This window comes from Calypte anna, chromosome 18, assembly GCF_003957555.1.
Source record: "Calypte anna isolate BGI_N300 chromosome 18, bCalAnn1_v1.p, whole genome shotgun sequence".
In the NCBI taxonomy this organism is placed as follows: Eukaryota; Metazoa; Chordata; class Aves; order Apodiformes; family Trochilidae; genus Calypte; species Calypte anna.
This window is the reverse complement of record NC_044263.1, coordinates 698683-720335: the sequence shown is the minus strand read 5'-3', so window position 1 is coordinate 720335 and position 21653 is coordinate 698683. Positions and strand designations below refer to the sequence as shown.

Below are 21653 nucleotides of genomic sequence, written 5' to 3'. Positions count from 1 at the left end.
AAAATGTACCATTTCCTTTAGAGTATCAGGGTATCAGTCACTACTAGAAACAGAACAGTTCTGCAGCCAGGCTAGCAAGCTTCAGAAGTCTCTGATGCCAAGAAGACAGTGTGGTGTAGTTTTACATCCAAGTTTTGAGCCTTCAGAATGTGGCTGGTAACAGAAATGGCAATTTTTATGACCAAAGCCCCAGTGTTTTCCCGTGCCCATTCAGGCTCCAGAATCTACTCTCTAAGCACAGATGGCTGTCTGTCATCCCCCTACCTCCTGGATTCTTCTCTTCAGATCTGTAAGTAAAGTATTCTTCCACTTCTCAGTGAACTGTTCATCTGGAAAGCTGATCTTCACAAAGTTATCCCAGGCCTGCAGGTGAGAAGCAAAAAACTAAGTGCTGAGATTTAGCATTCAAACAAGGAAATCAAAAGAACTATATTGAGGAGAGGCCCCACACTATTCAGACAATCTGCAGTCCTTTCAGATGTTTTCAACCAGAAGAAAAAAAACCACTCCCAGAGCTGCAAAAGGCAGCTTTTAAGCCCAGTGTCAAAATGTCTCAGCTGCTAAAGGAGACATTCAGATGAACCACTTCCACCTTGATGCTGGAAGGAGCTGCTCTGTGCTCAGCCCACTGGAAGGCATGAAGGACAGCCAGGAGCAGGATGGCCAAGACAACAGCTCCAGCAGCACCTCTTGGAACAGCCAAGAAAAGGAGCAATAAGGTGAGCTGAGCAGCACCAATTATGACCCTTTTTAATTCAGTCCAACACTGTTTAAAACAACACAGCTTCTCAGCCTGCAGTTGTACTGCCTGTCCCCAGCTCACTCCTTACCCAGACACAGCCACTACCGTTCCCAGCAAAGAGCCCTTAGACTCTAGACTACCTGGTGAAGCTACAGTAAAACTCTTTTTTATTCATATTATTAGATGATGACAAACCTGAAGTTCCCCAGGAAAAGAGAAGCCCACATAATTGTAGTCTTTTTTCAGTAACTTCTTGCTTAAAGCATTTCTGAACCAGGTTCGAGTGTGTCTCAGCACGTGATTAAATACATCTACCTCTGGAACTTCCTGCACAGCATCTCCTGGGACCTGCCACACACACAGGAGAAGACAGCAGGAGAGCAATGTACAACTGATTTAAATAAATATTTCTAAAAAAGAAGGCCTAAATGCCTGCAAAGCACAAACATGCCCAGCAGCACCAACACTACTTAAGCAAAGTATAGAGGGAGGCTTGGAAAATACAGAACTTACAAGTAGTCTGTGCTTAAAAACACTTCTTCCAGGAAATAAAGACAGTAAAAACAGACATAAAACAAAACCTGTGACAGCCAACCTAGCCATTTAACCTTATTTCCAATAAGAAGAATCAAAATCATTAAATGATTTCACAACTTTTGGAAATTATCACAACCTTGGTTAATTTAGAGCATTAGGTTTTCCAGATTGGGAATGGATGTGTAAAGCCAGTCTGCTGTGCCATTTTTGTAATACTTCCAGATACCTTCCTCACATCAACCCATGAATGGTCCCTGCTACTCACTGCTGTGGGCTGAAGTCTGGCAAGCTTAGAAATCATCCTGGCAGAAGTGGCAGGAATCATGTTCCACTTCACCCTCTCCACATATTTGCAGACCCTCTCGTACAGCTTGAGGCAGCAGGTCAAGCAGGACTGCAAAGAATGAGTTTCCAGAACTCTGAAAGACAGAAAAAGAGAAAGAATTTATTCTCTGCTCAGAGGAAAAAGAAAAAAAACCCACCAAATTCAATATGGTGTGGTAACCAACTATTCCTCCCTCAGATGGATTTAGAAAAAATGTTGCTGACAGAGGAACAGAAACACAGGGATTTTGTTCATGTAGATTTCAATTCTATATTCTAGCCACAAGCACAACCCCACCCCACAGACATGGTGTGAAAATAAAAAGGACAATTCTCTCACAAAAGCACATTTCAGTTACCTGGCCTGCTGCTCATCCAAGGTACACAGCAATGTCTTTAGAAGATTCTCTACTACCTAAGAATAAGATAGAAAATTAAACTGTGGAAAGAATTTCACAGATTTGTTTCTCATTAGGTGAGGGAATATTGTAAAAGAGGGAATTCAGTATTCTTCCAGGCCTTCTCCAACACTTTTACAAATAAGCTATAAAACTGCAAAAACTTACTGGATGTCAGAGTCAACACATAGCTGGCTATTATTTGTACAAACAAACCCTGCATTTCTTACAATCTAGGGGTTTAAAATCTATTATTATTACTTGCAATGTCCAGTTCTCCTGTCTTCACACAAATAAGTGTTTCAACAACAGGCAGGAAAGTTTCTCAGACCAGCAGCACTGTGCCCAAACCCCCAGAAGCTGTTCAAAAAGTCCTTTCAGGCAGTCATCTGGAGTCCTCAAGAGCAAAATATTTGCCATCAGTGACTAAACCCAAATCCAGCTGGGCAGACCCTGCCCTCATCGGTGCCAACATTTTTTGCTACAGACACCCCACCTCCTCTTAGGACTCTTCTTCACAGCAACTGCTTTTGCTTTTAGCTTCATTTTAAGCTCTTTGTACTCCAGCCTGTTGCCAACCCCACTCACACCAGGTTCTGCTCAAAGGCACCCTACACCAGTGTCAGCCTTCACCCCGTAGCTGGGTAAAGCTGCTAGCAGACAAACCTCAAGGACACAGGATGGAAGGCCATTCTCTAGTCTGTAAGAAACACCCTGAAGAACAACGGGTAAATCACTGGGGAAGTCTTTTATAAATTCAGCCAGGCTCTCCAGGGGCAGCACACAGATCCAGGACTTGACCAGAGTTGCATCAAATTCCATCAAGTGTTTCTTTTCTTTTATTACTTGCAGCAGGTCCCTCCTGGAGGGAAAACAAGACAAAATCTTCAAGTTTAAGGTACAAGAGGCCAAGAACTTGCTCAGCCCACAGAGCACTCTTATGTTCACTCCTGTGCTTTTTTCATTCACAGGCAAAAACCAGTAGAAGACCCCTAGACCCTGTGACTGCGCCAGCAGTGGCAAACTACTAAACAGAAGCACTTGAGGAAAATCAACTCCAGGTCTTGTACAGGTTCTGAACAACACATATCACAAGCTGCTTTAACTCACCTCAGGCATCACCAGTCACACAAGCTGCTCTGTGACTGGCAGAATTAAGGTTTGTTTGTGTCTGAAAGGTAACATACTGTGCAGCTTTAAAATATGTTACCCTTGCAACCAGTAAGTCCCTTCCTCTACCCTTAGTATCCATCCTCAATATGCTACATTTGTTGTTTTTTAAAAGGGAGAAAAAAAAAAAAAAAAAAAGGCATAAAGTAAGGTGATCACCACCAAACACACTGTCAAGGCACTGGATGTAAGGAAGAACTCTGGAGAACTCACGGATCTTGCCTCTTCCTTGTTTCAGCAAATGGAAGCCCCTCCAGACCTGCCCAGGTTTCTTCCTCCATGGACAAGTGGTCACGGTGTGATGGAGCGAAGTAATGCAGAAGAGGAAGAATCCACAGCCACTGGTCCACCTGGTCATCAATGCATCTCTGGCACAAGTATCTAAGCAGAATCTCGAAGTGGGAAACACTATAAAACCAAACACAGTCAGAAGAGAGAAGAAAAAACACCAAGCTTTTTACAGGACTCAAGAATGTCCTGGGGGATGGGGGAGGTAGAGGGTGGGGAGTGATACATCCCAGTCTCACTATGTACCTTGAAATACCTTCTTGTAATTACTTTAGCTCAATCTTATCTTCATTGCAGAGTATATATGGCCAAAGTTAAAACCCAAACCTGTAATCTTACCTGGATCTCTCTGCACAAACCCTACAGACAGCTCTAAGAAGTGCTGATACTCTATCTACAGTTCCCACACAAGTCCCCCCAGCTCAGCCAGGGATGGGGTGACAGGGATGCACAGAGCCAAGCATTCTAGGGACAACTGCCAGTCTCCTTAGTTGGGCTGAAGTACTACGAAGGTCTTCAAAAGGAATTATAATAACTGTAGCTGTGCAAGTGAAGAACTAGACATCTGAGTGCCAAATAAGCAGTTAGGTAACAGCTTAATAAGCAAGCACTCAGGAAAAAGAAAAAAAAAAAAAGAAAAAGTCAACAAAAAGAAGAAACAGATGACTCCAAATGTGGCATAGCAGGCAGGTAAGAAAGGAGAAACTGCCTGACAGAAAAAGATACCAGGTAATATTTTTATATATATTGAAAATCTAATTGTTTTAATTCAATATTACTCAATTACTGCTCTGGCAACAGTGACAAGTTGCATTAAGGGCCATCGAGTTTGGACAGAAGTAAGATACTTTTCCCATCAACAAAGGTATGTGACTGGAGGAGGGCCCCAGAGAGGTTTTGCAGTCTTCATCCCTGGAGCTTCTTAGAACTCAACTGCAACCTTGCCTGGGCCTTAGTCCTGCTTTGAGCAGGAGACTGGAACAGAGACCAACACACACACCTTCAAATTTCTTTTTTTTTCTGATTCTCCAATCCTAGACAGTTGAATCCCTGACTGCTTCATCACACAGTGCTGTGCCTGCAGCAGAACCAGCCCACTCAGGTGCCCTTAAGTGCTCCAGTAATATACATACCCAAAAACTGCTTCAAAAGCCTTTGTGAGATGATGAATTTCATCGAGCACAAATTGCTGTGGCACCTCATCCAAGCACAAGAGGTTGCACAGGGCAGCCAGATCATTTTTGGAGGACTGAAGACAGTAATAGGGAATTACTGTGAGAATGGTGAATCCCAGAGCCAGTTTACTTTTTATTACTACGTCCTCCTGTGATGCTTTTGCACCTTCTGGTGTAAGGAAAGGACGAGCTATTTTCCTCAAGTAGCTTAGCAGCAGATCATTCACCTGAGATAAGGAATGGAAGAAACAAGACAGCCACAGCATTAGTTCCTCAACAAATCTTCCTCCTTCTGAAGCCATTTGCTTCTGCTGGTTTCAGCTAGGGCACTCAACAGCCCTGTACATCCCATGGGACCACGGTGATACCAGCATCTAAGCATAGATGGTACCGACCACCACTGGAACATCTCACTGCAGTACCTGTCAGTTTGGTGTCCCTCTCTGTGCTACCAGCTCCCATCACTCAGCTACTGCTTCAGTAGCTATGTACTCCTATGCCCAGTAGAGCTGGGGAGCATCAAGGGACCAAGGCAGATCTCAGGAAAGGACCAGTGAGCTGAGCAACTGCACACCCAACGTTGCCTGAGGTCACCACAGCCTTACCAGCCAACAGACTCCAGCTTCACAGTGGGCTCAGGCTTGGTTGGGAGTCAGCAGAGGAAGGGAGATTTCTGTTCTTACCCACAGCCTCCAAAAGCTACTCTGAAACCACCTGCAGGGGATCCATAGCACTGTGGTGCTCACTAACACCAGAATCACCTTTCTGAAAACCAGCAGCTGTAGAAAACCCCTGTGAGCCATCTTGTGGCCTCTCCCTGATCCCCAGGAGGAGGAGGACTGTAGAGATTTAGAAATCAGCAGCCCTGACACTGGTTCAAAGCCCCCCAAGACCCCACTGGATGTTTCTGCCATATTTCATAATTATGCCAGGCAAGAAATTGATGACTCCAGAAACCAGAACTTTTCTGACTGGAAAAACAACATTAACCCAACAAGGCCAACAACAAATTAAAGTTCTGTGTTTAGTAACTAAATGTCTGCTTTCTAATATCTGTTAGAAGAAAACAGATTACCTCTGGCACACCAAAGTTTAACTCTGTCCATGTTGTTCCCTCAGTCTCATACACATATTGGTTTCTTGTAACAAAATGAAACTGCTCCAGCTGGGAGAAAAAGTTTCTCAGGTTGTCAGGACACCAGGTTCCAAGAATGCTGAAGATGTTTTCTAACATAATATTTGCAGCTATTTTCTTCCCCATCACCACATCTTTGGTTTTATCCCGATGGAAAGAGTTCCAAAAGGTTTTCCAAGCAGAAGGCTTTGCACATACAATATCATCATACTGATGCCATTCTAGAATAAGAAACAGAGGTGAGAACACAGGAGAGCAATCATTTAATGAACACATACACATTGGCACATGTCTTCACTCCTTCAGCTGCCCACAGTTATCCCCCTGACCCATTCAGTTTCCTACTTCAGACAGTGCTGTCTAATAAGAACCATTGGAAGTCAAATCACCCCACCAAAAAACACAGATCATCCCAATATGCAGATCCAGTCAGAAAAGCTCACCTCCATTGTTGAGCAGCTCTTTCTCTATAAATAAGCAACGATTCACATATTTGGTTCCTTCTGCTGGGTGCTTGTAAATAAATTCATAGTCCCCTTTACCAGAGCCAACCCAGTATTTGTAAGGAATGCATTTATTCACATGTTCTTTAGCAAGAGTTGCAGTGCCTTCAATGAGGTATCCATGTTCTCCTAAATACCTTGGAAAAGCAAAACACAGCAAAGGAAGCCAAAAGACATGTCAGCTGATTTATACTTCCTTTTCCACGCATCACTCCAGATTTATTAGGAATGGGGATTATTATTGCACAATGAAAGGATTAGAATATCTCCACTATAAAAAAAACTTGGTAGCAATACATAAATATAGAGCTACAGTCTTATGCATCATTGCCTCCTGTTCTTCAGAGCCAAAACACTCCTGTGTCTCTCTGTGACTCAGGAGGGTACTTACTTGCTGAAAGTCAGCTCACAAATGTCCTTCATGCCTGCAGAGGAAGAAATGCCTTCAGCCCTGATGAACACTTTATGGGTTTCAGGGTCTACTTTGAAGTCTTTGGATAATACTGCATGGAAATATACTGTAACCTCATCACTTTGGCTCATAGAACTACAAGAAAGAATTAGAAGGAAATTAGTAAAAGTTCTAATGTATATTTTTAACAAATTTTTTTTATTAATAGATGCAAGACCAATAAGCTCTGTCAGCAGCTCACTTAAGCTGATCCTAGATAGCAGGTCTAGTGTAAAGCCCAGTGGAAAAAGGAATAACAGGTTCCTAAAGGCAGCATGAAATGCTCTGGCCACATGCAACTGGGCCACTGCATTTGTAATACCAGAGAAATACCTCACCCCACAGGGGCACCTGAAATGGCCATACCTTGTCCCTCTCCCAGCTCACACACATTAAGCAAACAGGTTACACTAAACAAAACAGCTCTCCCCACCCTTAATCTAAAGAGTTACTGTGTGAAGCACATGTTGCTCCTCAGAATAAGAAATGAGGGCAATTCTTTTTTGTTTGTTTTTTTTTTTTTTACTCATTAGATCCTCAAAAAGGTTCAAGTACCAAGTGTACCATGTTACCCAGTCCATGACCTTGGGCTGCAGCTCCCAGTCCAGCAATGGCTCTTTTGTATGAATAATTTCCCTCAGTTTTAAAGCAATTCTATTCCCACGTACCCAAGATACATGCAGACCTTAGTACTTAATCCCCTGCTTCAGTCTGGAGTCCTCTAGTCCCCCTCACCCCAGCTCCTGCCACTGAAGAATGTGGGGGGAGCAGCAGGGGTGATCTCACCTTTCTTTAATCTTATTCACAGGTTGCTGGTTCCTTTGCTGGTGTTTGCTCTTGCCACTCTCTGTTACAGCTGAAGCACCAATCTTTCCAGAAACCTGAGGTCCTTTGGTCCTACTTGTCTTCTCAGTTCCTTGCTGCACTTTCTCACTTGGGGTCACTGTCTTCTCCTTTGCATCTTCATTCTGCAGCAGGGAGACAGACAACACCCACTTCAACAGGAGACTCTGGAAGTGTCTCTGCAGAAATAACCAAAATCTCTCCAGATACCTGGGATTATCCAGAAATCAGAGCACACCAGGCAGCTTCATACTTCTGGACTTCACACTACAGTGCATGATTGAAAGATGAACCCAACCCACACATGCTGGAGAAAAGTCAGGTCAGTAAGACACAGGTCCCCAGAGGCCAGAGTGTAAAGAAGAAGAAAGAGAATTCACAGCAATTTACAGCTTAACAGTTCTGTCCCTGAGTGGGGTATGGATGCCTACAAAGCACAAATATCTCCTCAGAGAAGATCCAACAGAACCTACTGAAAAAACTGGAGAAGAGACAAGTTCACAGCTTATGTGGGGAACTGAGCAACCACTCAGTGAGAATGCTGGGCTAGAACAAACACCCAGGAGAGCAAAACTCAAAAGAAACACTTGATAGTGTTCCCTCTCCCTTCTCCCCTTGCCCCCAGCCTGGTGGTCTTCAGCTTTACTGACAGAAGAAACAAATCAATCATAAAGGGAAACTTTGTGCAGCTCAGACAAGCATTCAGTCACACACCTACCTTGGAAGCAGAACCATTCACTTTCTGGCTGGTGTCTTCTTTACCTTTCCCAGTCTGTGGGGTGGAGGGTGGAATTTTTGTGTCTTCACTTCCATTTTCAGCACAAGGAGTTGCAGGTTTACTTTTAGGTGCTCCCATGCCAGGAGACAAACCAGAGGAAATGCTCTCTCTCTCTCCTGGTGAGGCCAGTTTCGTGCTGTTACCTGAGGACTGGGAATCTGCTCTGGTTTCTGGGAGTTGGCCAGCACCAGGGGCACCACTGCCCCCCTCCACATTACTGCTGACTGTTTCTCCACACTCTGTGGTTCTTCCACTCCCCACCTTCTCCTGTGGGGCTGCAGAGCTTGGAGATGGGGCAGCCACAACACCCCTGTTGCTTGGTTTTGGTGGGGCCATCACATCTACACTGCTTTGACTGCTTTCTGCAACCACTTCCAGATGTCCAGTTTCCTTTCCCACGGGACACACCACACCACTGCTTCCCTCTGTGCCTCCACTGTCACCTACAAGTACATCAGCAGCCAGTTGGGATATTTCACTGCCTGGGGACTCTTTTTCTTGTGGAACACCACATGTATCAGGCAATTCTGTGGTCTCAGCTGGTTCTGAGTTTAGAGGAGTCAAAGAGTCCTTCTGCCCAGAGCTGGAAGGACTCTGCTTTGATTTCTTCTTCTTCTTCTTCTTCTATTAAAAAAACAAAACCACACAAAAACCAATCAAACAACAACAACAAAAAAAAACCACCACAAAAACACAGTATCTGTTTATTCATCTGTCACTTCTGTCACTTTTGTCAATTCTTTGTCACTTCCTCCACTGCAGCTAGTACCAATATCTTCCTGCTACCCTGGGTTAATGGAGTACAATCAGGAAGAGAAGGAACAAAACCAGCTACCATCTTCTAGAGCTTGAACTTTTAATATTCAAGACCTTCTGAGCAGCACCACAGAGCAGTGCTGAGCATGATGCTCACTAACAAGATCAGACCTATTACTGAGCTGAATTCTGCACTGTGTCCCCCCAGCACAGGTGCTGTGAGGGGCACCTGCACTGCTCAGCACACCAGCAGCTGCAACACCTCCTGCAAGCAAACACATCCCCAGTTTGATGAGGAACACTGGCAGCAGCCAGATCCTGGATTCAGATCCTTACCCTCTTCCGTGTCTTCTCAGAAGAATCCCCAGCCATGCTCTGAGGTGCAGACTCCGAGCTCACACTTGGAGATGTTACACCATCCAGCAGCAACGCTTTCTCCTCAGTGCCAGAAGAGGAAGGAGGGCCAGCAGCTCTGCCTTCTGCTGTGGACTCTGAGGTATTGATCAGAGCTCCTACATTCTCCACCAGCAATCCTCCCTCCCCCTCCTCTTCCTCCTCCTCCTCCTCTTCCTCCTCCTCCTCCTCCTCCTCCTTTGTTTCAGTGGCAGAAGGCCCATCGCCTCCCTCTTCTATCACATCTCCTCCAGGCTCTGCTCCTGTTTCAGGGGCTGAAGCGAGCTCCACCTCTCTTCTTCCTGCAGGGGCGGCAAAGGTTAATTGTTAAGTTAGGCAAAGAAGGAAACATTTATCAGCTGTCGGTGAGCAACCAGGGTCCATCCAAACAACATGTATCAGCTGAACACACAGGAACCACTTGTTTTTCTCTACTCAACTCCTCCCACTAGCAAGGACACCATCCTCCCTAGCACAGCCTCCTTTCCTTTCCAAGGCCTTGGCAACCAGCAGCAGAATAATTAAGATAAGAAATGACTGTACTGAGGTATGGATCTGTCCCTATCCTACCTCCAGCTAACGTGCTACTGGCTGAAGCTGCAGGCACTGTGAACCACAAAATGCTCACAGACCCCTGGGATGTGTGGTGACAGCACATGGGCAAACCTCAGCTTTCACAGCCTGCTGGCTCCCTGACTCCCTTTTTATCTTCAACACTTTTATCCAGCCCTTAAAGCCCATGGAAAGGCAGCTCAGCTCTGAGTCAGGTATCAGAGCAGATCTCTGCTGCTGCAGACGTGTTCCACAGACTCTTCAGTGCTGCCACTACCCCAGTTTTGAGAGAAAAACCTTTTAACCTCCAGGTGGAGATCAGCCAACATTGAGACACTGATTTCCTCTGGGTATTTTTGAGAGTAGAAGCACAAAAATCATGCTGAAGGTAGTGACAGCCCCTTTCAGCATTACAGCCCATAGGCAGCACCTAATTTAACGACAGTGAGTTTTGTACAGAGAAGGCACTCTTTGCAATATTGCTTCACACTCAATTTCCTACCATGCCATTATCTGAAAAGTTCAAACTCTTCCCTGAGCTTTTTCTGAACTCCCTTGTTCCCCAGACAGAGAGCATATTTACCTGGTAAAAGCTGCAACTCTTTCCACTACCTTTAATCATTGCCAGAAGCAGGCATAAAGCTTCTGGACCACTAAAAAACAATGTTTTAGATGTTTTTCATATGGTATTCAAGAGCTGGAGATCTAGGTTTGTTACCTTGCCCTTCTGCAGAGGGATTTGCTAAGAATTACTCTTACAGCAGGCTGAGCCTGGTTTAGTGTATTATTTTAGGATCCTACTTCTTCATATCAACAAACCAAAAGCAATTCTGGTGGCCCAGGTCATTCTCTGTTTAAGCCAATAAAGGATTAGGAGCTATTGCCCCCAGTGTAACTGCATTGTGCACTTGATTCTTCCTGTCACAGAGGCAGAATTCATGTGTTGTCACATGCAAATTCAGGGAACGAACTCTAAACCTGACGACCTGGAGATGGGAAATTCAGACTCAAGCAGATCCAAGCGGTGTTTGAAACACAGCACTCTGTACCATGGCACCAGTTCAGCAGCAAAACAGAAACGAGTTCAACGCTGGAGATCGGAGCGTGGAGAATGCTCGTGGGAGGAGGCAGCCGTGGGCTCGCTCCCCCTCACCTGTGGGGGGGACACCAGAGCCAGAGGACACCCAAACCCCCACACGCTGTCCCCAGCTCCTACCTGAGGCTGGGTCCCCACATCTGCTGCAAGGACCGGGAGAGCCATCCCCAGAAACCCCGTGGCACCTGCAGCTCTCCATCTTCCCCAGACACGAACTCTGCGATGAGCTTCTCAGAGAAAAGGATGGAGCAGAAAGAGAATACAAATATTAACGTGGAAGAAGGAACTTTTTGTCACATCACCGTCCTGCCAGCTCCAGGTTTATTTTCAGGACAGGCGGGAGCAGCCACAGGGGCTGAGACACTTGGGGAGGCAGAAAGCGCCCAAAGGCTTCAACATAGTGACAAATTAAAATAACCACTCCACTCTTCGCAGAGACCTCTGCAAATTAAACACATCTGGGAACGTACCAGGCCCGGCGGGGCCCTGAGGCGGGCTGAGCGGCCTCACTGACAGGCCCCGCCCGCCCCCTGCTTCCGGGGCCTGCAGGGCGCTGCTCCCGACAGGCAGGCAGGCCGGGAGCCCGGGGGAAGGGCCGGGGGAAGGGCCGGGGGAGCCCCGGGGGAGCCCCGGGAGCGATCCCGGAGCCCCGAGAACGGGCGGAGGCCGCAGCCCCGCCCTCACCTGCACCGCCCGGGGCGGGGGCGGGACTGACCCTTGGGCGGAGCCTGTATGCAAATGAGGCACCGATCCCTCCCCGCGGATTGGTGGCGGCTCCAGCCTCCCCCCGGGGATATATGCAAATGAACCGGGTGGATGAGCCAATGGCGTAGCGAAGGCAGGAGGAATGCAAATGTGCCGTTATCTGGGGCGGGGCTGTCCCTGGGTCGCGGCCTCGGCAGGGGGGGCACTGAGGGGACTGAGGAGGGGGGCTCCGAGGGGCGCACCGGGGCGGGGGGGGCACGGCCGGGGATGGGGGACACGGGGGGGCACGGCCGGGGATGGGGGACACGGGGGGGGGCACGGCCGGGAGCACGGCGGGGAGCATCGGGCCCACCAAGGCGTAGGGGTGTCCCAGGTGCGCGGGAAGGAGAGAGGAGGACGGTGCCCAGGGAATGGCCGGACGCACCGGGGAATCGGGGTGCTCTTGGGGGATCCGGGGGATCGGGGAGCACCGGGGGGCTGCAATGTGGGCGGAGCCCGCAGGACACCACCGCCCTTCCCGTACCGGAGTTCTCCGCAAGCCCAGGCCCAGTGCCCCAGCCCACCCCGCACCGCAGCCCCGCTCGCCGCCCCCGGTAACGCAACTCACCGCCGGCCTGGGGACTGACCCAGCAGGGGCTGACCCAGCAGCTCCCGCTCCGTCTTCTCCCGCAGAGAGAAGTTCCGTTTACCCACCGAGCCGCCAAGTTTCGTTTCTGGGACAGCCCCGCCACCAGCCCCCGCACGGCCCCGGCCAATCCCACCGCACCGGGGCGGGCGGCTCCCAACGGGGTCCCACCCCCCATCACTGCTGTAGTTGGGGGTCTTTGCCTGGAGGAAGATGTTCCCCGGGACACGATCGTTCGTCTCCTGTTCCTATCTGATCTCTGGGCTGCTGTGGTAACACGGGCGGGTCATACACAGGTTCTTCAGGCTGATGGCGCAGGGCTCTGTCAGCGCCGGGGGTGCCCGTTGGGTTGTTTCACCCTTCTGAGAAATGCGTGTGCCCCCCCCGAGACAGTGCAAGGGTGCGGGACGGGGTCAGAAAGTGGGGACCGAGCTGGAGATGGGCTCCCAGCAGACCTGCCCTTCACTAGTGCTCACACTGTGTACACGCAACGAGCACCTTTCACCCCACACCTCTCTCTTGCCCCACTCCTGCTGCTCCAGCATCCCCCGTTACCTGAGCCTGCTCCCGCGCCGTCCCGCTGAGCTCCTCCGGGTGTCCAGAGCAGCCCCTCCTTGTCTGGAGAGACAGACGGATGGGCACAGAGGGGCAGACGGACGAGCAGAGACGGCTCCTCTGCTCTTCCAGCTCTGCAAACCCGGCCAAACCTCAGGCAGGACGAGCACTGAGCCTCGGGGCACCCTCAGTTTAGTTTCATTTTCGTTTCCCCGATCTGCTCAGCAGTGCCCAGAAGTTACATTTTTCCTTCCCACATAAAAGGCAGAAGCTTTCCCCAAAGGAAGCCAGAGACCAAGCTAATCCATTTGCAAATGCTGCTTTATTATACCCTTCTTCCAGAGGTGTCAGCTAAGGACATTCCAGGGGAGCGGCTTTCTCCTGAACCCTGCTCTGCCCGACTATTGCTTTTTGCGCCCATTTCACAGCAAGGCCAGCACTTGTCACTGTTCCTGTCCCCTCGGAGGTCTGGCAGGAGTCAGGCGAGGGGCTGCACGCATGGGGAGGACAGCCCAGCCCTGCCTGACGGCAGCGTTTGGCAGAGCACCCCGCAAACCCAGAGGCATCAGTGAGGAGCAAAATCACTGCTGGTTCTTATCTCCCAGGTCACTGTTACACGAGATGGAACCCAGCTTTCCTGGAGATGGCTGACCATCTGCCTGACGATGGGAATTCCTTGGTTTGCTTTGATTTTTTTTTTAACTGATTAAACCATCTTTCTCACACCCCACAAGGTTTCCCACTTACTTTTACAGTTCTCTCCCCCATCCTGTCAGGGAGGAGGTGGCTGCGTGGGACTCATTTACCAGCTGGGGTTAAACCTCCACAGTCCTTTTAGGTGCCCAGTGTGTGGGGCTCAAAGTGTTTGAGACAACAACAGATTTGATTGGAATGTGCTGGATTGAACTTCGAGCTGATATTGCTGTGCACTGATAATCAGCAGGTCCTCGTCCTTGCCATGGGGCTTGCTTGTTTTGCAGTGGATGAGAGCCTACTGCTCATTAGTGTCTGCTTTTTGCTTTAGCTGCTCGCTGGGCTGCTGCATTGCTTATCACCTGAGCCTGCTGTGCCTGGGAATGTTTTGATAACAGCAGTGGTGATGGCCTGGGCACCACTGCTGGCTCTGCCCTGCCCTGCTGTGCTGGGCAGGCTGGAACTCAGGTGTGACTTTGAGTCGAAGGGACTGTGACCTGATGATGACACCACGGAGACGAGCCAGCCAGGAGAGCCATGAGAAGATCTTGGGCAGCTCCTCAACTCACTGGATAAATCCTGTGGGCAGCACTGAGCTCTGGCTGCTGCTGGTGAAGGGGGCTGCCCTGCCACCCCCCAGTGCCACTGCTCCAGCCTGCTCTGAGAGAGGAAGGGGAGAAGCAGGATGGAGTAAAGCCAAGGCTCACCACCACCTCCCCAAGGCTGGGGTGCCCCTGCTCTCTGGAGGGACTCCTGCCTTCCTGGGAGCCAGACTCCTGCAGCCACCCCACCCCCCAACACACAGCACCTTTGGGATGGATGAAGATCAGACCACCTGGATCCTCTTCCAGAGTCCCCTCAGCAGCACCTTGGGGGACCCCAGCCCCAGTAAAGCACCCAGAGCACCTCAGAGCTCACCTGCCTCCTCCCGTCTGGAGAAATGCTGGAATCCTTCTAGGTCTGCAGAGAGCAGGACTTGGAGAACAGGATCCTAAGAGCAGAGAAACCTGCTGCTGGCCCTTTCCCATCTCCCAGGCGTATGAGCTCCCTACCCACCCCAGGGCAGAGGATGCCACCCTTCCCCACTGCAGCTGGGCTCAGGTGCTGCAGCCTCCACCTCTTTGAGATGAAGGCACTTGAGCTGATGGAGGTGCTACCAGAACAGAGGTGGCAGCATGTTCACAGCAGCTGCCAGTGGCTGGCACAGGCCAGGTGGGCTGAGCCCATGGGCACGGAGCCTGGGGAGCAGAGCTTAGGCCTGGCATGGGCAGAGGCAGCAGGATGGGTACAGAGCTGACTGAGGCTGTGTCCCATGTACCTGCAGGCTGCAGAAGATCAGTGAGAGGCCGTGGTTGTGCAGATCCTGCAGCAGCTCTGCCAGCCCCACCACCACTGTGTAATCGATGCTGCTGATGTGGCAACAGTCAAGGATGATGGAGCGTGGTGGAGATGGTGCTGGAAGAAAAGCACAGGTCATGTCCCTGATGAATCCAGACATGACTAGCTCAGGGGACACAGCCCTGAGAAACAGAGTGTCAAGGTTTAACACTGGCTCCCCAAAGGAGGGCTCCTGGATGGTAAAATGCTTTCCTCAGAGCTGAACAGTGTCCTTGGCTCTGCATACCAGTCCCCGGCAGTACCTATAAACATCAAGCGTTATCAGCCCCAAAAGCAGACATTGTCTGAGGGACCCGCTGCCAATCTCAGCAGCTACTTAAAGAGGCTCAGCTGAAAGCAAAAGCACAAGACAGAGAATCACCTTCATCCTGGCCCAAACCAGGACACAGAGCCACGGCTGGAAGGGATTAGACAGCTTTGGGAGAGCACAAGTGAGTGGTCCTCACTGCAGGGAAGCTGTGCTGGCTCTGCCTGCACCACAACCAGCAGGGCTGTGACACTTGTCACCCCCCAAGAAGTGATCCAGGTGGGCACCGGGGTAGAGCAGGGTCCCCAGGCCAAGCTGGGGGTCGGGGAGCACCGTACCTGCTAGGGCATGGCTGCATATGATGTCCTGGAGGCACCTGATGGCTGGGAAGTGCAGGCTGCTCCCTGGCTGCACCAGGAGCACATCCCCCTCTGACACCTGCACAGGACCCCAGAGAAGGGGTACAAGTCACAGGGAGCTCAGGGTTATGACCTTCCTCAGGTAAAGGACAAATGCCCTGGCTGCAGGGGGACTCGGGATAGCCCCCACCCCTCAGGGGATCCCTCCTCCTGCACATCCCCAAGCATCAGGAGGAACAGGGACAGAGACACAGTGATTTTGTCTGGTCCTGGCACATCCAAGGGGAGGTATGAAGCCCACCTTTATCGAGGGCCTGGCGATGGAGTAAAGGAGAAGAATCCCTGAGACCAGCATCCCAGCCAAGATGCCATACTGGACCTCCCAGAAACAGAGCAGGAATGTCACACAGAGGGGCACGAGGTCCAGCCCTGCAAGAGATGTGACCCAGGCTCAGCTGAAATTTGTCCCTGTGCCACACAGCCCTCCAGGGCAGTGCCTGCTCTGCCTGCAGAGCTGGGTTGCACGAGGGATCAACCACCCCTGGCTCATGCCCTCACTCTTAACCCTCCAGAGTGTCCTGAAAATCCCAGCATCAAACATGGGGACCACAGCTGAGATGATGACAGCGGCCAGCGCTGCTTTGGGGATGTAGTAGAAGAGGGAGGTGAGATACGCCAGTGAGAGCAGGACCAGGGCACCTGCAGGAGATGGGGAGTGCCTCAGCTGTGGGGCCCTGACACCCAGGGTGCCCGAGGGGAGCAGGTGCTGGGCACAGGGCTCTGGAGAGAAGTTCATGGGGGGAGTCAGGGGCTCTACCTGTGACCAGCCCTCCTGCAGGGGTGCAGACGCCTGACTGCGCATTCACTGCTGTCCTGAAATGCAAAGCCAACACGCTGTCCCAGGCCGTACTGGGGCTGGCAGGGCTGGCAGCTGCCCCCACCCGCTGCCCAGAGACCCCCAACCCACCCAGGGAAACCACCCACCCCATCAGACCCCACCGGGGAGAAACACAAACAAGCCCACGGCTCCCAGCCTGCAGCGGGACCGCACACGAGAAGGGGGGGTTGGCCACCGTGGGACACAGACACAGCCTGGCAGCCAGGGTGGGCAGATGGGGACCAGCCACGAGCTCTGGGACCCACCAGGCTCCACACAACCTTTTGTCCCCTTGTCACACAGCCCCATTGAGCCTCCTGCAGCGGAGACTCTGCTCCTCCTCCTGCTACCCACCGTCCAAAGCTGCCTGTGATGGGGTACGATGAGACGAAGGAGCCCAGGATGTTGGCAAAGCCTGGAGTGGGGAAGGAGAGGGGATGAGGATGCAGCACCTATGGGAGGCACCACCCTGGGGCTCTGAGATGGGTCTGTGCCCCTGTTGTCACCTCCTCCATCCCTGGGCTGGTACCCAGGGCCAGATCAGAGCCCATCCAGCTGTCTGAGGTGGGCTCAGGCTTCTCTGGACATTGCTAAGGTGTGAGAAGGGCTGGGGGGGCACCAGGAGAGATGAGAAAGGTAAAATTTGGAAGAGGTAGTACTGCTGAGATAGGGGACCCTGGTAGCTCAGGGGCTGTAGGACACACAGTGGTGCTTGGGACAGATCCCCACTGATGCAAGCACTTTAAAAATACAAAATATGTCTCTTGAATCAATTTTTTTTCTTCCTGCTCTTCTTGCAACATCCTGTCAATTAACATATCTTTACCTCACCGTATGCCTGCCAGACACCTAAAAGATAAGAATGCTTATCAGGTCGCCTCCTGGTGCATGGTGGAGACAAAGACAATGAGATCAGCAGGACACCAAAAGACTGAAAGAGAAGGATGACTCATCCCCGGGAAGTCTGTGTGTATCAGTGCCTTATGCAAAAAAGAGACCCCTATTTTTTTTGCTGTATAAAAAAAACCCAGGAGAAAAGGAGAAGTTGCAGTTTTCCCTCTAGACCCCCCCTTCTCTCGGCACTTCGGTTTCCAGCTACGGGGCAGACACAGCGGAGGATCGGAAAAGCAGAGAACCCAGATCAGCAGGAGCGGCTCCAGCCAGAGGCCACAGCCAGCACACGGTGATCCTGTGATTACTTCAGGGTGATTACTGCCTCCTCTCTTTTCTTTTCTTAACGACTCTTCAAAGTAGCTAACTGTGTAAATTCTCTCCTCTTAACGGTGGCATTATTGTTTCTTTTCCCTAAAATAAATCCTTGTAACTTGTTTAAATTATAAAGCTTGTTATTTTTGTAAATTCATGTGTCAGCTATGAGTAGTGGCCGAATTTTCCTCACAATCAAAATATAAAATAATAAAACACCCACCCTCTGCCCCTCTGCTCCAAGCAGCCTCTTACCCATAGCCAGCAGCTCCTGGTTGGGGTCAATCCTGTAATTATTCTGCGAGGCTGGAAGGAGACAAGTGGCGTCACCCTGAGCTTCCCACAGGCATGGCACACAATGCACACAGAGCCATGGGACACCATCCTGGCACACCCTCAGCCCAGCACCCCCAGGCAGCCCAAGACAACGCTCAGCTCCAGCCCTGCACAACACAGGACCCTCCATGCTCCCCACTCAGACACGGGGCATCTGCCTGGCCAGGGAGGGGTTGGCAGCACCTGGTGGGACCACCCAGCTCACACTATGAACCAGGCAGCCCAGTCCTTCCCACTGCCCCCATGGGAACAGCAACATCCCCAGCAACCCAAGCCCCCTGAAGCCCACCCTGAGGGCACGGCCATACCAAAAGCTTTGGCAATCACAACAGTCTCCAGCAGACCCATGAGTGGGACCATGGCCAGCCCGACCCCCATGTCCTAGGAGCAAGGGACAGGGTCAGTGCTGCCACCAAGGGACAAAGGTCACCCCACAGCACGGGGACACGGCAGCCCACGGGGAGCCTATCACCCACCACCCAGCCTGGCACCCACCTCCACCATGGTCTCAAAGGGGATGGTGCCGTTGGGTGCAGCCAGGGAGAAGCGGGGCAGCCGGAATGGGGGGAGGCCCTGGGGGACACTGCCCGTGAGCGTCAGAGGCTGGGAGCCCATCACCTGGAAGGAGTAAGCAACCAGGCCAGCAAACAGGACCACCAGGGCATTGCGTGCTGCAGGGAGAGAGCAACCATGAAAACCTGCACAGAGCCCAGGGTGGTGGGAGGACTGGCAGGAGGTGGGTACACAGGCTGCCGAGGCTCTTTCAAGCCTTAGGAAGGGACATGCACAACAGCAGGACTATCCTGGGGACTTTGTCCTCCACACCTCCAGGTTTCAGCTTCTGCCGACCTGGGCTTCACCAGGTTCAGGCTGTCTCTTCCCTGTCCTGAAGAGACAAGATCCCTGGAAGGACAACCACAAGAGGGGAGAGGGGAGAGGGCAGGGGATGGCCAACGCACCTGTGGCAGTGGTCCAGACGATCATGTAGCTTACCCGGGCAGCCAGTGGGTCAGCAGAGGCAGCTCGGGGCAAGTGACTCTTCATGGCCCGGAGCCCCGCCAGTGCAGCCAGGCAGGACAGCCCCAGGACAGCATCCCCAGCCCTGCAACAGGCACATCAGTGCCAGCACAAACACCCTGCAGGGCACAGGTATTGCTCGCCCAATGGTGTGCCCAGGCAGGCGTGGTGGCTGGCGGGGACGAGGGAGGAAGGGGTGTCCCCAAGTCAGTGGTGTGATGCTAAAGGGTTTGTGGATTCTTTATAAAGAGGGAAGGAGGTCCCCTGCAACAGAAGGTTCCGTGCAGTGGTATGAGCCTCCCCCCCCTCGTGCTGCTGCCCCTCACAGTCCAGCCACGCATCACTGTGTGTGAACTCCAGACTGCAGCACCAAACCTGTGCACCTAACAGAAGTAGGCAGGGGAGCACAGGGCTACCTGACCTCCCTCTTGGTTGTCAAAAACTGGAGGAGGACTTAGGGCAAAGTCAGTCTCCAGGGTGTACCTGTGGGCTGGCAACCCCCTGGTGTACCTAAATAGGAGCAGAGAAGAGAGGCATGCCCTTTCCCTCCCCTCCCCTTTAGCAGCTTGACAGTCTGTGTGCTTCCTTATCTTCATGTTTCCTGCTCAAATGGAAATGGCTGGGAACAAGTACTTGTGTCACAGCAGCGGGGAGGGACCACGAAATCGGTCCAAGGTGTGACCAAAGAGATGGGGAGTGAAGCAGCAGAGCCTGAGCCCCCACAGCTGCAGGGATCAGAGCAGTGCATGCACAGGGATGGTGCTGACCTGGTCTCCCTGATCCTCCGCAGCGTTTCATACACCTGCAGGAAAAACTGCCGAGGGATCCCCTGCAGCCCCAGGATGTTCTGTGCAGGAAGACAAAGCCCTCAGGAGTTCAGTTTGCAGCCCCAGCTCTGTTGTCCCTGCCAGAAACAGCAGCAAGGGCCCAGCACCCTGACCACAGCCATTAGCCAACACCATCCCGCTGGTTCCTCACCCAACCTGACACCACCTCCCAGAGCCTCTGATTTTGGTTAACCACAAAGGAAGCACTGCAGTTCCACAAGAGCTGGAGGGCCACAGGTTCCCAAGAGGCCAGAGAGGGACTGGCAGAGCTGCAGCCCCACCGTGTTGAGAGAATCACCCAGCACCTCCCACAAGGGTCCAAATCAAATGTCCTGTTTGACTGCTGCCCTGAATGCCACAAGCTGCTCGCAGGCAGTGGGTGTGTTCAGCTCAGTCTGCTCAGAACAGAGCACCCTGGGGCCTACTACAACTATTGGGGGGGTGCATGGGTGCTCTGGGGCTCCTTCCTCTCACACTGAGCACATCACCCAGCCCAGTACTAAACATCTCAGCTCCAGCAGGGATCAGGCAAGGCATCTGGTGCACAGCAGGACCCCATACCTTGACCTGGTTGAAGCTAATGGTGATAGATGCAGCCGATGTAAACCCTTTAATAACTGGGCAAGAAATGAAGTCCAGAAGGACACCTGCAGGAGATGGGTAGCAGTAAGCACCCTGTTGTGCCCGATGGGAAGCACAGGGTGTCTGTGTGCACACAGAGCTGCCACAAGCATTAGCAGGACAATCCCAGTGCCTGGGAGAGCACAGAGGACGGGGTGAGGGGGACAACCACAGGATTTACAGCGATATCCTAAAAACACAACAAGAAATGGCAACAGCTTCTCACCGAGGTGCAGGAGCCCCATGGCCAGCTGGATGCAGCCGGAAAGGAAGGTGAGCAGGACGGCATAGACAGGCTCATGGAAGGTATAGGAGGAGACAAGCAGTGACATGATGGCTGTGGGACCCAGAGTCACGTCCTTGGCAGTGCCCAGGAAGCAGTAGACAAAGCAGCCCATGAAGGAAGAGTAGAGACCGTACTGCATGGGGACAAAAGGAGCAGCGGCACAAGGCTGGGAGCCGGGGGATGCTAAGCTGCTCCAGGGTGAAGAGAGCTGGGCTGCACTCGAGTCCCCCCAACTCACGGCCTCTGTGGCATTCTGCCCCCGAAAATGGGCGACTGCCCAGCACCAGCCGCTCGTTCAGGCCGCCGGTGTCCCCGGCCGCAGGGCACCGTCACCCACCTGTGGAGGCAGCCCGGCCACCTCGGCGTATGCCAGGGCCTGCGGCACGACGGTGAGCCCCACGACCAGGCCGGCCATCAGGTCGAGCTGCAGCCAGGCCAGGGAATAGCGCGGGAGCCAGCGCAGGACCGGCAGCCTCCGCCGGACCTCCGGGCACCGGCAGCTCCGCCCGCAGTCCCGGGCACCCGGCATGGCCGGGCTGGCGTCCCCTCGGTGCCGGTCCTGGCACTCCGCGGGGTACGGAGCTCCCGGGGCTGTCACCGGGCGGAGCGCTTCGGGCACCCGTGGCGCCGGGGGTCAGCTCGGTCGGGTCGAAGCTGGAACCGCCGCGGTGAACCCGCACCCCCGCTCCCAGCCACGCAACCGACGGCTCCGCCCGGGCCGGATCTGAGCGCCGGGGCCGCCTCATGTGACCGGGGCAGA

At 52.1% G+C, this 21653-nt stretch overlaps 2 protein-coding genes across 5 annotated transcripts in view; both read right to left on the bottom strand.

Moving 5' to 3' along the window:
• The window catches only part of RNF213 (ring finger protein 213), a 46452-nt gene extending 33872 nt beyond the window's left edge, over nucleotides 1–12580 (bottom strand). The window contains 15 exon segments of the mRNA XM_030461659.1: nucleotides 265–363; nucleotides 938–1090; nucleotides 1545–1698; nucleotides 1963–2018; nucleotides 2668–2863; nucleotides 3385–3579; nucleotides 4593–4861; nucleotides 5710–5990; nucleotides 6213–6409; nucleotides 6664–6819; nucleotides 7510–7691; nucleotides 8285–8968; nucleotides 9437–9795; nucleotides 11262–11368; nucleotides 12454–12580. Coding sequence (XP_030317519.1) covers nucleotides 265–363; nucleotides 938–1090; nucleotides 1545–1698; nucleotides 1963–2018; nucleotides 2668–2863; nucleotides 3385–3579; nucleotides 4593–4861; nucleotides 5710–5990; nucleotides 6213–6409; nucleotides 6664–6819; nucleotides 7510–7691; nucleotides 8285–8968; nucleotides 9437–9795; nucleotides 11262–11340 — 3060 coding nt within the window. The 5' untranslated portion in view covers nucleotides 11341–11368; nucleotides 12454–12580.
• A 749-nt stretch (nucleotides 12581–13329) lies between these two features.
• Nucleotides 13330–21644, bottom strand: SLC26A11 (solute carrier family 26 member 11). 4 transcript variants are annotated; one of them, XR_003988290.1, is made up of 16 exons: nucleotides 21231–21644; nucleotides 20548–20633; nucleotides 19927–20006; nucleotides 19102–19244; nucleotides 18638–18813; nucleotides 18451–18523; nucleotides 18062–18112; nucleotides 16955–17015; nucleotides 16541–16596; nucleotides 16282–16422; nucleotides 16025–16152; nucleotides 15703–15802; nucleotides 15038–15174; nucleotides 14638–14710; nucleotides 13774–14379; nucleotides 13330–13685 (listed from the first exon to the last, which is right to left on the bottom strand). XR_003988290.1 is itself a non-coding variant. In XM_030461655.1 (16 exons), exons 1-16 carry the CDS (start codon nucleotides 21420–21422, stop codon nucleotides 14285–14287), a joined length of 1785 nt encoding a protein of 594 aa, XP_030317515.1. In that variant the 5' UTR covers nucleotides 21423–21510; the 3' UTR covers nucleotides 13330–14284. The 4 variants fall into 4 exon arrangements, 3 of the variants coding, with proteins under 3 accessions (XP_030317515.1, XP_030317513.1, XP_030317514.1); XM_030461655.1 differs by adding an exon at nucleotides 20834–21026 and having other exon boundaries at nucleotides 13330–14379; nucleotides 21231–21510; XM_030461653.1 differs by having other exon boundaries at nucleotides 13330–14379.
• Nucleotides 21645–21653: the final 9 nt, after the last annotated feature.

Coding starts and splice junctions, on each gene's coding strand:
- SLC26A11 (XM_030461653.1), bottom strand. CDS start 21,639: ATGAGGCGGCCCCGGCGCTCAGATCCGGCCCGGGCGGAGCCGTCGGTT. Junction 18,113..18,450: donor TGTGATTGCCAAAGCTTTTG/GTATGGCCGTGC, acceptor GTCTCCTTCCAG/CCTCGCAGAATAATTACAGG. Junction 16,423..16,540: donor TGCAGGAGGGCTGGTCACAG/GTAGAGCCCCTG, acceptor CATCTCCTGCAG/GTGCCCTGGTCCTGCTCTCA.